The sequence below is a fragment of the Petaurus breviceps genome, unplaced genomic scaffold, assembly GCF_028583685.1.
Source record: "Petaurus breviceps papuanus isolate PSGF00001 unplaced genomic scaffold, PetGlider_PUasm1.0 90919, whole genome shotgun sequence".
In the NCBI taxonomy this organism is placed as follows: domain Eukaryota; kingdom Metazoa; phylum Chordata; class Mammalia; order Diprotodontia; family Petauridae; genus Petaurus; species Petaurus breviceps.
The window spans coordinates 19,192,304-19,208,124 of NW_027187378.1; the positions used below are offsets into that span (position 1 = coordinate 19,192,304).

At 36.1% G+C, this 15,821-nt stretch overlaps 1 protein-coding gene across 3 annotated transcripts in view; it reads left to right on the forward strand.

The window, feature by feature from the left end:
* Positions 1–15,821, forward strand: part of SYNDIG1 (synapse differentiation inducing 1) — a 306,761-nt gene that overhangs the window by 170,108 nt on the left and 120,832 nt on the right. For all 3 annotated transcript variants that reach the window (XM_069075526.1, XM_069075527.1, XM_069075529.1), the window contains exon 3: positions 4,312–4,449. In XM_069075526.1, the coding sequence (XP_068931627.1) occupies positions 4,312–4,449 (138 nt within the window). The remainder of the gene's footprint in view (positions 1–4,311; positions 4,450–15,821) is intronic.

Sequence of the window (15,821 nt, forward strand, 5' to 3'; positions counted from 1 at the left end):
ATATTGGAAGAAGTACTTGAACACAGGTCAGGTGATTGCACATCCAACTCTCTCTTGCATTTGTGTGCACGTAGGGATATGAGTGCACATACACACAAACAGAAGGGGAGTTTTCTTCATTGTGACTCTATAGGTTATATGGATATGTTGTAGTCTTGCATCTTTTTTATGTGAATCTGGAAGCAGGGATCTACTTGGGGCAGGGACAGACAGTTACAATTGTTGTTGCTCAAAGTTTATGTATTTATCCTTAGTACATTACCTACAATTACTATAACCACAGCAATTATGGTATATTATATTTATATAAAATTTTATGATATATAAATTGCTATTTATATACATCACCAAATTCACAACTCACAAAAACCCTATGCCATAAAAAGAGTAGGTAGCATTATTCTTTCTTTACCAATGATAAAACTAAATTTCAAAGAAGTTAAATTACTTTCCTAAGGTCACATATTTAATAACTGGCCCAAGTAGGACTAGATTTCAGATCTTTGAAGTCCAAATCTAGTTTCCTATATACTATCTCATTGCATCTTGTTTATATTCCACCTTCCCAAACAGTTTGAGGTTTCTGAAGACAATTGTATTGTTTACAAGAGTGATGCATCTGGGGCCATCATTTACCAAATACTGGCTTAGCAGCCACCATCATCTCACTAAGGGTAGGTAAATCACCTCTTTAAGGAAGGCAGTGTAATAGTAATGGAATTTGAAGATCCCCTTGTATGCGCAAGCTCACGGGTACTTAGCACATAATTCTAAGCTCACAATTGTGTCAAGTATTAAGACCCATAACTTATGAATCCCACAGTGGGATAGACTTCCTGATGTAACTTTGACCTTTGTACTTTGTGGCAATTAAGGAGGCTTGACTCCTTGAGGGTGGTTGAATTAAGGATTTACTAAATGAAGGACTTACTAAATGAATGTTATCTTTTGCTTAAAACTATGTGACCACTTTGGTGAAAACTATGTGGCCATTTTAGTCATAAGTTGTGAAGTTAAAACATTCTGAATGCTATACTTGTTTTTCTGTGAATGTTTTGTCTTGGTTTGTTATTGAATAAATAGAGAGTTCACTATGCTGAGTAATCAGAACCTTGAAAGCTGTTCATAGCAGCAGTCCTCTGGAAAGTTGCTTGTGCTTGGCTTTATAGGCAGTGACAAATATATCACAGGAAAACATTCATTCAAGTATTTTTATAGGAAATGAGTCATGGAGTAAAATTTACCCTCACTATCATCCCAAATAATATGCACATACCAAACACACACACCAAACATAAACATACCAAATACACACATACCAATCTAACTCATAAATCATGGGAAACCATTGAGAATGAGAGCAACAACATATATTTATGTGTCAGTGTCTAGTTTCAAAAGCCTTCCCCTATTTCTCATCGTTACAGCACCCCTGAGTTCCGCTAGTTCAACCTGTTTATCTGAATGATACTCTCCTTCACAGTATCTTCAATTGGACCCTAGCAATCCAGTCTCTTTTTGACAACTTTGATGACGAATTTTTGGATAAGAAAAAATGACTCCCAAAAGAAACTGCTCATATAAGAATTTATTATTAGTTTTCATACTCTATTTTTTATATCATGAAAGAATTCTTTGAAATAAAATATCTGTGATTAACTTCTACTGAATGGCAGCATAATGTTATGTCATCTATAAAATGCTGGGATTAGAATCAGGAACAATTGGGTTCAAATGCAACCTTTGACTTGTACTAGCTATATAAGTCATTTAACATTTCTGATTTACAGCTTCATCATGTATAAAGTGAATGGGCTGGACTTAATCACCTGTAAGGCCCCTTCTAGTTCCAACTCTATGATCCTCTGATTAAGGAAATAACCTGATTATTAAGTATTTAAGAATCTCCCGTGTCAGCACCAACTTGAACAGACTTGTTCTGGGGCTCAAGGATGTCACTGTGACGTAAGACTTAGGGAAGACTTGACAACCATCTCCAGCACTTTAAGGTATAGGGACTAAATCCATTCTTTCTGCTTGAGGTCTGGGGGGATACCTAAAAATAATCAGTGAAGTTGTATAAAGGCAATTCATCTTGATATTAGGAAAACCTTCCAAACCCATAAATGTGTCCAAAAGTTGACTGGACAAACATGGGTGGCAGTGGACTCCCTGTCACTAAAGTATTTCAAAAAGTACTTAGAGGATCTGTTGTTGGAGAATGTAAAATGTATCCTTGATCGAATATGGGTTGGATAAAATTACCTCCAGTATCACTTCCAGCTCTGAAATTCTATGATTCTGTGATTCCTCAAGAGTTTATGGTTCCCAGAAAGTTCCAGTGATGCCCATTACTTGCCCTCCTATACTCTGCAATCCTGCCAAGCTGACCATGTCAGATGATACTCCTCCCATTTTCGTACCTTTGCACTGGTAGTAAAAGTGGACAGAGCATTGGACCTGAAGTCAGAAAGATCTGAGTTCAAATCCAATGTCAGATACTTTCCAGCTATGTGACCCTGGACAAGTCACTTAACCTATGTTTGCCTCAGTTTTTTTCAGTTGTAAAATTGAGATAATAATTTCACCTGTCAGGTTCATTGTGAGGTTCTGGAAGGTGGATTTTAGTGTGTGTAAAGTGGATTTTTGTTATTATTTCTTAAAGATCAGTTTCCCAGGATCCATAGGCATAACAATCTCTTGTTTCCAGGTATTAGATATGAGTTCCCACAATTATGGTTCAAAACATCTCCACCACACTTATGCAGTATTATATAATGATAAATAATATAAACATCCACTGTGACTGCACAGTAAGATACAGGGATGGGGTGATGCAAACTTGTGAGGCTGTTACCGGCAATATGCCTTTGTCTGTTGCCCCTATAAAGTAGATGTGCATTGACCAGTGAATGGGGAGCTTTAGGGTTGAATGCACAAATCCTGTGTGTGTGCCTTAACTGGCCCACATTGAGGCTTAGGGGGAATCTTAGGGTTGAATGCCCAAACTAGAATGCTGTATGTGCCTCAACTTCCTCCCATTGAGGCTTGAGAGATTTAGGGGGATGCACAAGTTATGCCTGTCTCAATTGACCCCATTGAGACATGAGAGTAGTTGCCCCCTCTTCAAGAAGGATCATTAGCTAATGCTATAGGAGTTATGCTCCCATTATCAGCAACCTCTTCTGAGAAAACTAGACTCCAATAAAGTAAGATTATTAACCCATTCTTAGTATCTTTCCTGTCTGACAAGATCAAGTGTGAACCTGTGCTAGCAGCCATCCTGTGTACTGTATTTAACTGTCTTACAGGATCAAATGAGATAATAAAAGTAAAAAGCACTTATCAAAGTACCTGGAATCTTCCCTTGCCCCACCTTGCTCCTCACTGCCACCACCAGCTGTTCCCCAACCCTAGAATTTCATTTTCCTTTCTAATTCATAAGCATCTGTTTCTTCCTTTATGATGGAGGTTGGTGTAGTGGCAATCACATTGGCATACCCAAGCTGGCTGCTAGCAAAGGTTCTTAAATCTTTTTACTAGGAAAAATAGCTGTTTAAGGAGTCAATAATCTTTTTTAATTACATTCACTAGTTCAGGGGGAAAGTCAGCACCCTGAGCTTCAGAGAAAATACAAGCAGAGAAATAAAGAACAACAGACAGGACTCTGACCGCCTGAATCAGCTATACACTTTATATGCATCCCTGTATGGAGAGAGCCTTTACATCTGAGCAGTCAGGGACCTCTGGAATCGGGGCCACTCAGAATCTCAACCAGGAAATCACAAGATCCTTCTCAGAAATAAGCCCCCAAGGCAAAATTCCAACTAAGAGTTTAAATACTCTTCTCAGAGCCAGAACGCATGACCATCATGACTCAGTGTCTAATTAGAAATTAGCAAAAGGTATGAAAGCCTTCTTACAAGCAAACCTCCCCTAAGCAAGCTTCCCTTAATGAGGCCTATTAATGGGCAGGGAAGATCTTAAAACCCATTAACATAACAGGTACTGTCTTTTATATGAAGAATTTTCTTATGTACACTATTGCTAGTGTCCTCACTCTTAAACTGTCTTGTTTTATCTAAATTGTCTATATTTCTATTTATTCACTTAACAATTATACATATGTATTTATATATTTGTTTCTTGTCTCCCCCAGTTAAATATTGTTTTATTCTCTGCACTTAAATAGCCAGCCCATAGCACAGTGCCTGGCACCTAACAGGCTTTTAATGAATTGGTCAGTTCTGTCATTAACCAGTATTTTCTCTCTTCCCTGTCTTCCTATTCCTCCTCCCTTTACTATTCCAGAGTGACTATTCAAGTGACACAGAGAGTGAGGACAACTTTCTGATGATGCCTCCACGGGATCATCTGGGCCTCAGTGTTTTCTCCATGCTCTGCTGCTTCTGGCCTTTGGGAATCGCTGCCTTTTATTTGTCCCATGAGGTAATGTAAAAACACAATCACAATACATGGCTCAGTTCTCTTAACTCAATGCACACACCTGATGAAGTTTTTAGCAGTGCAACCTGAAGTGACCTCACTCAATTTACACTTACTTGAAGGAAAGAGAGATATGCATTTGCCAGAGGAAAAATCTGGAAAACAGGATAAAGAAGGTAAGCTTTGGTGGATGAAGGGTATGCTTAAGGAATGAAGTATAAGTTACCTTTGAGTCTCCTCAATAAGTCATCATCTCTTAGCTAATGTAAAGGTCTTCTTTCTTCACTATCTTGCCATTGCACTTTAGAAATATTTCTAAGAATAGAAAGGCTTGAAAATCTTTAAAAAATATAACAGCACAATAATAATCATAACATTTTATATATTATGTATTTATAATATAATAATAAAAATATATATTATTATAAATAAATAAATTTATTTATTTAGCAATTTGTTTTGCAAAATGCTTTACACATGCTATCTAACTTGATCTTATAACAACCCTCTAAGATAAATGCAATTATTACCCCCCTTTTACAGATGAGTAAACTGGGACTGAGGGGGAGTTGGAACTTTGCCAGCCTGACAATGATATTAAGTGTTTGGAGCAAGATTTGAATTCAGTTCTCCCTGACTCCATTAGGTCATCTATCTGCATAGAGTTCGGCAGTGAAAATAGTCATTGAGTTGCTGAAGGTGACATTAAAATAGCCTCTCTTCCTGAATAGCTGCTCAGACCCACTAGCATGTACCCAGCTGAGGAGGTAAGAGGTCCCTCATTAGGCTATGTACTACATTACAAGAAAGTTGTAATAAAGAAGGTCAAAAGAAAAGTGGTTCATTCAGGTTTTTAAAAGGGGAGAGGAGGAGAATTGGCCATGATCAATAATCCCAGATACATTGGTTACAGGAAGGTCAGTGCCTAATAGGGCATCTAGATGACCCAGTGGGTCATAGGACTAGACCAAGAGGCAAGAAGACCTAACTTAAAATCTTACCTTTGATGCTTACTAACTATGTGAATCTGGACAAATCCTTTAACCTCTTTTATAAGTCTCAGTTTCTTCATCTGTAAAATAGGGAAAATAACAGCACCTACCTCATAGGGTCCTTTTAAGGATCATATGCTTTAAAGTGCTGTGTAAATGCTAACTATGATAAGGTATGCCTTCCCTAAAAGATAAAAGAATCACTTGGGGGTGATGACATCTCTACAGGCCAGTGCCTTTATTTTTAATGGATAGCTAGTTTTGTGTGCTGCTTGTCAGGGAAAGATGGTTATGGATATCTCCTGTCCCATTCATCTCCTTTTTTCCTCCATTGTGCAGCATGTCTCCATGGCAGTATGCCTCTTCTTAGTCATCTCAATTTTCTTTTCATTTATTGGCACATAATGATCCAGGAAGCTTGTATGAGAGAAAGCTTCTTTTAACTCCCTGCAATTTCCCAGTTAGGTTTTTCTTCTCCTAAGCATTAATGTTTCTATGGCAGGGGGAGGGAGCATTCTAACCTGACCCAAAAAGAAATTTTTCAGAGCAAAATAACAAAATATCCCACAGAACCCATTAAGTACTAATCTCCAGAGCTCAGCTTGTATTGTTTTTGGTTTTGATTTGGGGTTTGGGGTTTTGTTTTGTTTTGTTTTTCCCTGAGGAAGGAAGACTATGGTCAATGGGACACTTTAGGATTTGAGGAGCCTTGGTAATGGAAATTGATAGGGAGAGAAAAGTGAGTTGCTTTTAATTTCATATTCATGGCTTCATGTCCATGGCATCCTCAATCCAGATCATCTAGCCCTGTCAATCCCATGCAGGTGTAGGAATGCTGAAAACTTTTCATTACATGTTCTTTAATCATAGCTGATAGTAGCAAACAGGAAATCCAGAACGTTGAACAGGCCTGGCTAGTCCCAGTAGACTTCTTTCTGGCTGGGATAAAGGGTAGTATGACAAAGTGAAAACTGAACACTAATCAGTCACAAAATATTCTCACAAAAAAAGCAAGGAAACACACCTTCTTATTCTTAGACTAGCAGTCACATCCCCTCACTGCTTAAATTGCATTTCAGAACCTGGATTAGGTTGTTGAGCTCCTCCAAGGAAGAGTCTTAATGTGGCAGCATAAAAGGTGGCAAAAATGGGCTGATGAAGAATAGCTTTGCAAGGACTTTGAATATTTTAGATGCAAATAGCAGCATATTCAATGATGCAATGCAAATCAAACAGAAGCTATTTGATTTTGTAAACCAAATTTAATGCAAATGGAATTTTCAATTACAAAGGTCCAGGGTTGAAATGCAAACCAGACAGATGCTGATGAACTTCCAGCAAAGGCTTAAAAATGTTGTCCAATTTGTTTTTAAAGGAGATTCTTGTTCAGATATAGGGTACACTTGAAAGTCATTGATGCCCTTTCTGTTTCTATGATTCTACATGTGTTTGTATAGTATTCATAGTCTGACAAGAATCTTTCCTTTCTTACTTTACATGGCCTCTAGCCACATTCCCCTAAGGTGCATATAAAACAGTGTGAATGGGAATTTAATTAGTATGGAGCGTTTAAACTAATAAAAGCTATTATCCCTCCCTGAGTGAAAAAATTGTATAAAAATTAGTGCCATGAAAGAGAGAAAATTTTATTATTGATTTTTATTTCATAAGGATCCTTGAGGTAGAAGGAAGATTATTAAGATTTTCTACTTAGAGCACTGTGATCTTTGCTAAAGTATCCCACAATCTTGAATTATTTCTTTTTAATTGAAGAGTTCTTCAGTTCCTCTTTGAAGTAATGGATCAGAAAGTGTGTGTGCGTGTGTGTGTGCATACACGTGTGTATATGAGTTGCTTTCTTAATATGGCCTTATCAGGTATGTATTCAAAAGCCATCAGTGAAACCCTATTGCTTACTGAGTCAAGTTGAAATTCTTTTAGCATTTCAAACACTTTTTAATTTGATCCTACCCATCCTACCTTTCCAGCCTGATCTTATATGGTCTGCCTCCCATCAGTCAACATAAAAAATATACTACCAAGGGTATACTATCTTTTTTTTTCCCCAGTTAGCATCTATGTAGCTCTTTGGTATAACATTGATATTGGTATATACTGTGTCTCTATCTTTGGAACACTCATATTGCCCTTACCAAGGATTATTGCAAAAATGTGGGAAAGACTTATGATTTTGGAGTAATTGATTCCCAAGCTGGGAAACTAGACCAGGGCAAGTCCTAAAGAGTGGTTTGAGATACATTAATGATAAATGACTGAATTAGTCTCACATAGAGAGTATCAAAGGCAAGGTGGGAACCCAACTCCTGCTGACCTTATCCCAGAACTTTGCACTATGCCAGGCTGCTTTTCATTATTTATAAGAAAATAAGGTCCAAGAATACAATTCCTTTAAGAATTCATCTTTTTTTTTATTTGTCATAAAAATTTTAATTTTAATGATTTAATATTTAACCTTAAATCTATTTCTTGAAGTTTAATACCATATGTTTAGATGGGTTTTAGCTTTATCTAAATGTGAGTAATTTTTAAAAATCATTTTATGTGTCCACAGTACATGGACCTTGGGAAAAAATGTTTTTATATAGGGTTACTAGAATGATACAAATGGCCTTTCAGTACCACTAATTATTTTATAAACCAACATTTTCCATGGCACTGCATTAATGTCATTATGATATAACAGAAATGTGATATGCATTAAAGTTTATTCATTTTTGTAATTAATTTTCTCAAAGACACAAATTTTTGAACATAAGAGTCATTTGTACATGAATATTCAGCTTATTTCCAAACACAGCAGCACATATGTTTATCTGGCTCATTCCTTTCACAATCTATAATGACTTTCTTGGATGTTATGCCTGCAGTGTGAAGCATTAAAGCATTTACAGAGTTCCAGCCTAGCTGTTAGGATATGTTTATCCAGTTTCTGCCAATAATGAATGAATTGCAAAGACAGAGTCTGTGGGAATTGATTTGATAGGGAGGGGAATCTCAGTAAAGGAACAATATGTATCATACTGAGAGAAAATTTTTAGATTAGCTAAGTGGTGTAATGGATAGAGCTTTGAACTTGAAATTATGGAGTTCTGAGATCAGTTCTGGCCTTAGACACTTATTGGCTGTGGGACCCTGGGAAAATAAATTAACCTCTTTGCATCTCAGTTTCCCAAGCTGCAAAATGGAGATAATTATGCCATCTACTTTATATGTTTATTGTGAAGATAAAATGAGATGTTTTTGAAACTTTGCAAACCTTTAAACATTATATAAATGTTAGCAATTATTTATTTAGTTAGTTACTTTTGAGGGTCATTCAATTAATTTATATCAATCCCCTTTTCTGTCTGTCAAGTGAAGATATTCTGAAGTGTGATATCCCTTTAAGTGGAGTAATATATAACTTGACACTTGTAAAATCCTCAACAATTGATTTAATTATCTTATTATCTGTTTCTTATTCCCTGAGTTGATGCTGAACGTATTGTCTAGTTAGAGCATCTGAATTTATTCAGTTCTCCCATGTGCAGCACATCACTGACTTTATTTTTTTTTTAATTTTTTTCACATCTTGAATAGTATTTTCCCAAATTACATGTCAAAACAATTTTTAGCATTCATTTTTACAAGATTTTGAGTTCAAATTTTTCTCCCTCCATCACTCCCCTTCCCTTTTCCTAAAATGGTAGGCAATTTGATATAGGTTATACATGGGTTACCACATAAAACTATTTCCATATTAGTCACAGTTGTGAAAAAAGAAACATCAAAAGGAAAAAATGAAAAAGATTAAATAAATGAAAAATATGCTTTGATCTGCATTCAGAGTCCATCAGTTCTTTATCTGGATGTGGATAGAATTTTCCTTTGTGAACAGTTTTTACTTGTCTTGGATCATTGAGTTTCTGAGAACTGAGACATTCATAATTGATCATCACACAATGGTGCTCATATTTTTTCCTTGTTCAATTCATTTCACTTTGTATTGGTTCATACAAGTCTTTCCAGATTTTTCTTAAATCTGTCTGTTCATCATTTCTTATTGCACAATAGTAATCCAATACATTCATATACCACAACTTGTTCAGCCATTCCCCTAATTGATGGGCATCCCCTCAATTTCCAATATTTTGCCACAATGAAAAGGACTGCTATAAATATTTTTTCACATGTAGGACTTCCCCCTCCCCCTTTTTATGATCTTTTTGGGATGCATATCTAGTAGTGGTATTGCTGGACAAAAGGGTATGCACTGTTTGGTTTCCATTTGAGCATAGTTCCAAATTGCTCTCCAGAATAATTGGATTAGTTTACAACTCCACCAACAGTGAATTAGTGTCCCAATTTTTCCACATTCTCTCCAACATTCATAATTTTCCTTTTTTGTTGTGTTAGCCAATCTGATAGGTGTGAGGTGGTACCTCAGAGTTGTTTTAATTTGCATTTCTCTAATCAAAAGTAATTTAGAAAACTTTTTCATATATCTATAATAACTTTGATTTCTTCATCTGAAAACTACTTGTTCATATTCTTTGACCATTTATCAATTGGGGAATGACTTATATTCATATAAATTTGACTCAGTCTATACATATTTCAGAAATGAGACTTTTATCAGACACACTTCTTGTAAAGATTATTTCCCAGATTTCTGCTTTCCTTCTAATCTTGGTTTCATTGGTTTGGTTTGTGCTAATGCTTTTTTTTAAATTTAATATACTTAAAATAATCTACTTTACATTTCATGATGTTCTCTTTTTCTTGTTTGGTCAGGAAGCTACCATTCACTTAACTTCTCTTTTAGAAATTTGGATGCTATACCACTTGGTGCATATATATATTTAGTATTGATCTTCCTTCATTGTCCATGATACCTTTTAGGAAGATGTAGTTTCCTTCCTTATTTCTTTTAATTAGACCTATTTTTGCTTTTACTTTTTCTGAGATCAGGATTGCTAACCCTGTTCTTTTTTTATTCTTTTTTTTTTTTACCTCAGCTGAGGCATAACAGATTCTGCTTCAGCCCTTTAGTGTTACTCTGTCTGTTTGTATCTCTGCTTCACATCTGTTTCTTGTAAACAAGATATTGTAGGATTCTGGTTTTTTGATCCACTGTGCTATCTGCTTCTATTTTGTGGGAGATTTCATCCCATTCACATTCACAGTTATGATTACTGTGTATTTCCCTCCATTCTATTTTTCCTCCTGTTTATCCTCTCTCTCCTTTCACTCTTTCCTTCCTTGACTTTGTTTTGCTTCTGTCTACCACCTGTCCCCTCTCTGCCTTCTTTTCTGTCAGTCCCTCCCCACCCCACTTAATATCCTCCCCTCCTACTTTCCTGCTGGGTAAGATAGATTTCTATATGCAACTGATTGCGTCTATTATTTTTGAGCCAATGCTGATGAGAATAAGGTTCAAGCATTGTCCATCACCCACCTTCCCATTTTTTCCTCCTTGTAGTATAGCAATTTAGTTATAGTTATAGCAATCATATCACTGAAAAAAAGAAAAAGAAAAAACAGAAAAGACCAGATAACATTTTAGTTGCTGAATCATGGAATCCTTATATTTAGTGTTAGAAAGGACCTCAAGAACCTTCTAATTCATTCCATAGCCAAAATGAATTCTACTAGTAACATACTTGTTGAGTGATAAACCAGATTCTGCTCATAGTTAACTTGGTGGCACAGCAGATAGAGCTTGAAGTTATTAAGAACTGAATTCAAATATGACCTCAAAAACTTACTGGCTATGTGTCTGGCAAGTCACATTGGGCCTCAGTTTCCTCAGTGCTAAAATGGAGATAATATTTCACCTACCTCACAGAGTTGCTGTGAAAACCATATGCAATTAAATTTGTAGTGTTTTAAAATATCAATATGCTACACAAATATTAGCTATTTTATTTTTCCTCCCCCCCTCTTATTTTCATATCAAATCAGTCACCTAGGGCTGTTGATTTCATCTAAATAACATCTCTTAGCTCTGCTTTCTCTTCTCAAATCCTATTGCCAAAATAGTAACAAGGCTCTCATTACCACTTGTCTGGATTGTTGTAAGAGCCTACTTAGAGGTTTTCTCTCCTCTAGTCCCCAACCCCTCCAATCCAATTACAGATGCTTCATAGAACTGCTGAAATCAGGAAGGTCCAAGGGCTTCTGTCCAAAGTATCACAAACAAACATCAGCACAGACAGAAGAGACAAACAGAGTGTTGAGATATCACAAGTTTTCTCCTTCTTGACTCTGTTAGAATGAGCATATATTCCAATCTTGCTTTATTTGGTGTTTATTTGGCAACTATGCATTATTTAAACTATGCATTTCCCCTAGTGTCTAGAAGAATATTCTGTAAATAACAAATACTTACCAAATTCAATTAAAGGACAGTGTAAACAGTCTACTTAACAGCCATGCACATTCACAAGTAGTATTCTCACGTTAAAAAGAAACTCGATGGTTATGAGGAAACTATTCTACTAAATTACTAATTTAATGTCTAGTTATGGTATAGGGGTGACCCTGGATTTTCCAGGTTGTGCCTGCTGAATGGAAGTTGTAGGAGGTATTGATTGCAAAGGCTTCCAGTCTAGATCTGGTGATGGATTGTGCATCTGTCCTCACAGTACTAGCATAATTTTGGAGGGGCTCATCTCAAAAAGGTTGACATTCACAGAGAAGAGGAATATAAAACATCAACTTGTGCCTGGAAAAAAATTAGAACACTTTGGTAAAAGGAGTGCCCACACTAATAAAATCATGGGTTTTCTGAAACATTGAACACTTAGAAAACAGTGTCAGTTTTATATATCATTTTGTCTTCCCACACATTCATATTTACTACCTCATTTTGATCTTACCATAACCATATGAGGTAAAGAGTATTATATCTCTACTTAATAGATGAGGAAACTGAGGCTTAGAGTAAAGAAGGAAGTTGCCTATGGTCACACGGTACTATAAGCAAGTACTATAGACAAGGGTCAAAGCTAAGGCATCAAAGTTCAAGATTTTTGCTCCTGCCACTCACCAGATTATATTTGTTTAGTCCTGGCCTGTCTGTGAGGAATTAAGGTGAGTGTGTCATGGTGTAATGTGGACAAAATTTGAGTTGGTGTCCCTAACTTGGTCTAGTCTGCTGACCAAAACCCAAACATGGCATTCAATTAGAAATTGAATTGAAGAATGGCCCTTTTACTATTTATAGTTTTATGATTATTGATATCCTACTGGCAATCTCAGACCTTGGAGTTCATGGGAAATGAACAGAAACAGAAGATTAGATCACATTTGCTATTAAAGTCTAGATAAGGAACCTGATTCTGACTCAATGCTGTTTCATTCTACAGAGAGTTCAAAGTTTGCAATTTCCTTTTTACTAAACCACAAGCTCACAGACATGAAGTATGACATACTGAATTGAATGTTGGACTACATGTAAAGGAAACTTGTGTTCCCATCCCACCTCTAATACTTATCAACTGCAGGAGCATAAGAGAGTGGTTGTTGTAGTTTGGTTTTGTTTTTCATCACTAGAGATCTTTTTTATGTAAAAGGGAAATGATGGTAATTGAATGGTATTGTTGGTATGAAATTGAAATGATTAATACATGAAAAATACTTTACAGATCTTAAAGATGTACATAAATATCAGTTATTATTTTCATATAGTTGTTTGTGTATGTAGATACTTAAATGTTTCTTGAATGGAATGATAGATACACATTAAAACAGTCTATTAAAATTATTCCACAACAGTCCCACTTTACTGATAGGAAATAGGAGGTGCTTGCCAGGGTCCACACAAAAAAGTGTTAGATCAAGTGGTAAGAGTTGGGCCTAGATGGGCTATTATATTGTGATGTTTAATTTTTTTTTTTTACTAAATTTGGCTTTCTCCAAGAGAGTAGGAAAACAAGTTAAAACTTAGTCTATTTAGTGAAATTGTTGCACAGACACTGTCTCCCACAGAAACTGTCTATATTTAAACATTTAATGTACCTTGATTTAATTTCATTTCATAGAAGGCAATTCTCCATTGCTGCTTTCTTTTGTTAACTGCAAATTGTAACAATAATTAAATGAGAAAAGTATATTAGGAGCTAGATTATACTTTATCTGAATTTAGCCTCTCATCCAAATTATGTAAACTAGAAGACAAAGAAAATCTATTTGTAGTACTGAAGGCTGAGAAAACCAAGAATTCAACCAAGAGCACTAGAACAAGTCAAATTATTGCAATCAAAATGCGTGTTCATTTGACATTCTCAGAGTAGGTCAATACAAACTTTTTCTCATCAAATGGGAAGGTTTTGCCTTATAAAAATTGATGATAATTATAAAACTTGTTGTAGCCTTTCAGCAAAAAAGAAGGGGTCTTTGAAGTTGAGTTGGCTCCTAAAATAAGGATGCTAAGGAGAGACTTTCATTGCAGATCAAACATAACCCCTAAATCCCATTCCAGGACAAATAAAGTTATAACATCCCATTCAATATCCTGGACATAACCTTTTTCTTTACACAAAGGCAAAAATATTATATCAATTATGCATGTGAAATAATGCAAAATATATTTCCATATTAGCCATGTTGCAAAAAAAAGCAAGAAAAATAAAGAACATGAAAAATTATGCTTCAATATGCACTCAAACTCTATCAATTCCCTCTGTGGAGGTGGATAACATTTTTCATCATAAGTCATCCAGTATTGTTGGACATATCCTAATGAAATTGAGATAGGTCATTACAGTTAAGAAGATTAATATTAGCATCACAGTCACTAAGCATGAACAATTAGGAAAATACTGACTAAAGAGAAGATGGGAAACCACTTAAGAGCCTACTGTACTTCAATTCTCAATTACATATTCATAGGCTTTCAGAATGAAATTGTTAGATGCAACCTTAGAAGTCATCAGGTCTCACTTGACAGTTGTGTGCATTTCCTCCACATCAACCTTTATAAATAGTCAGTTAACTGCTTTTCAATATTTCCAATGATATGGAATTTATTCACCCATAAATCTGCCCACCTAATTTTTCAGTTTTTATTTCAAGGTCTTCTCTCATATTATTGTCCCATTGCTCCATCTGTGTATACCTTATCTTCCCAAGTATATTTCATGTCCTTTGAATTTTCTTTGCCTTTGTCCTGTCTTTCACACTGACTAACACAGTGCAGGGTCTGCAATACATGATTTTAATAAATGCTTATTGATTATTTTCTCTCCTTTGTGGCATCCAGTGAATTTCTATACAAATATTTGAGGCTAGAACATGTTGCCAACTAAGAATCATACAAGAGAAGTGGTATGACTGGAAAATATGTATGTTGTTAACCCATGTGGTGAGAGTGAGGGATAGCTGATGAGCAGTTGGAATGTTCTATAGGCATCTATCTATATATTTTATCCAGAGAACTACAAAATGGACCCTTTCTAGAGGATTTATGGGAGAGCATGCACAAGAGTCACATAGAGTGACAAAGTATAACTGAGACATCATCTGGATAATTGGAGAGTATATCCACAATAGGAATATCACAAACTCATCACAGGATAAAGTATACAGTCAGAAAGCTATTATATAAATCCCAAGGCCTCTTATCGAGTTTTGCATCATAATGGCACCTCACATAATTCCTCACAGGGGAAAAATGTTTCCTTCACTTTTCAGTCTCCATTAAATCTTGATATGGTTAAGATATGAGATGTAGGGCTAGACAGTCTAGGAGACTGATGTGATAATGTTATGTGATGATATTTTCTTCCTAAATTTTTCTTTCTCCATTGGAGTAGCAGAATGAGTCAAATGCAGTCCATGCTTCCCCCTTCCCACTATTTCAGTTTCATGTTTGCCAAGTTTCTCTGGTAAGGGTAGAAGGAGATTGTGAGGAAGAGGAGGGACATAATTATGGATTTTTCAAGTCTGAAAAACCTGCCACTCAGTCAGCCCCAGTAGCACAAATGAGTGACATGTCAGCTGCTTCAAACAGAGACAAACATGTGCCTCCTCCATCATTAGCCAGGCTGCTTATGATTAATTGGCTGAGATGGTTGAGCAAGATGCTTGTCAGTGCCCACACTCCAGCACTGACATGGCAGCACTTGCTTGCTTCTGTACCCTCCCCCAAGGTTACTGTTTCCCAAACAAGGACTATTTTCCCCTGGATACCAAATAAACAGGCCCACTTCTTTTTGACTAAGTTTCTTCAGTAATGTGAGCTGAGGCTGGTGAGAGACTTAAAGTTAATGAGGGAACAAGCTCAAAACCCACGCAGCTTGGCTGGGGCTCAGGCACTTGCCCTCACTTTGTAGGCTTGTGAGATGAGGTTGAACAAGCTGTTTTCCCCGTGGACAAACA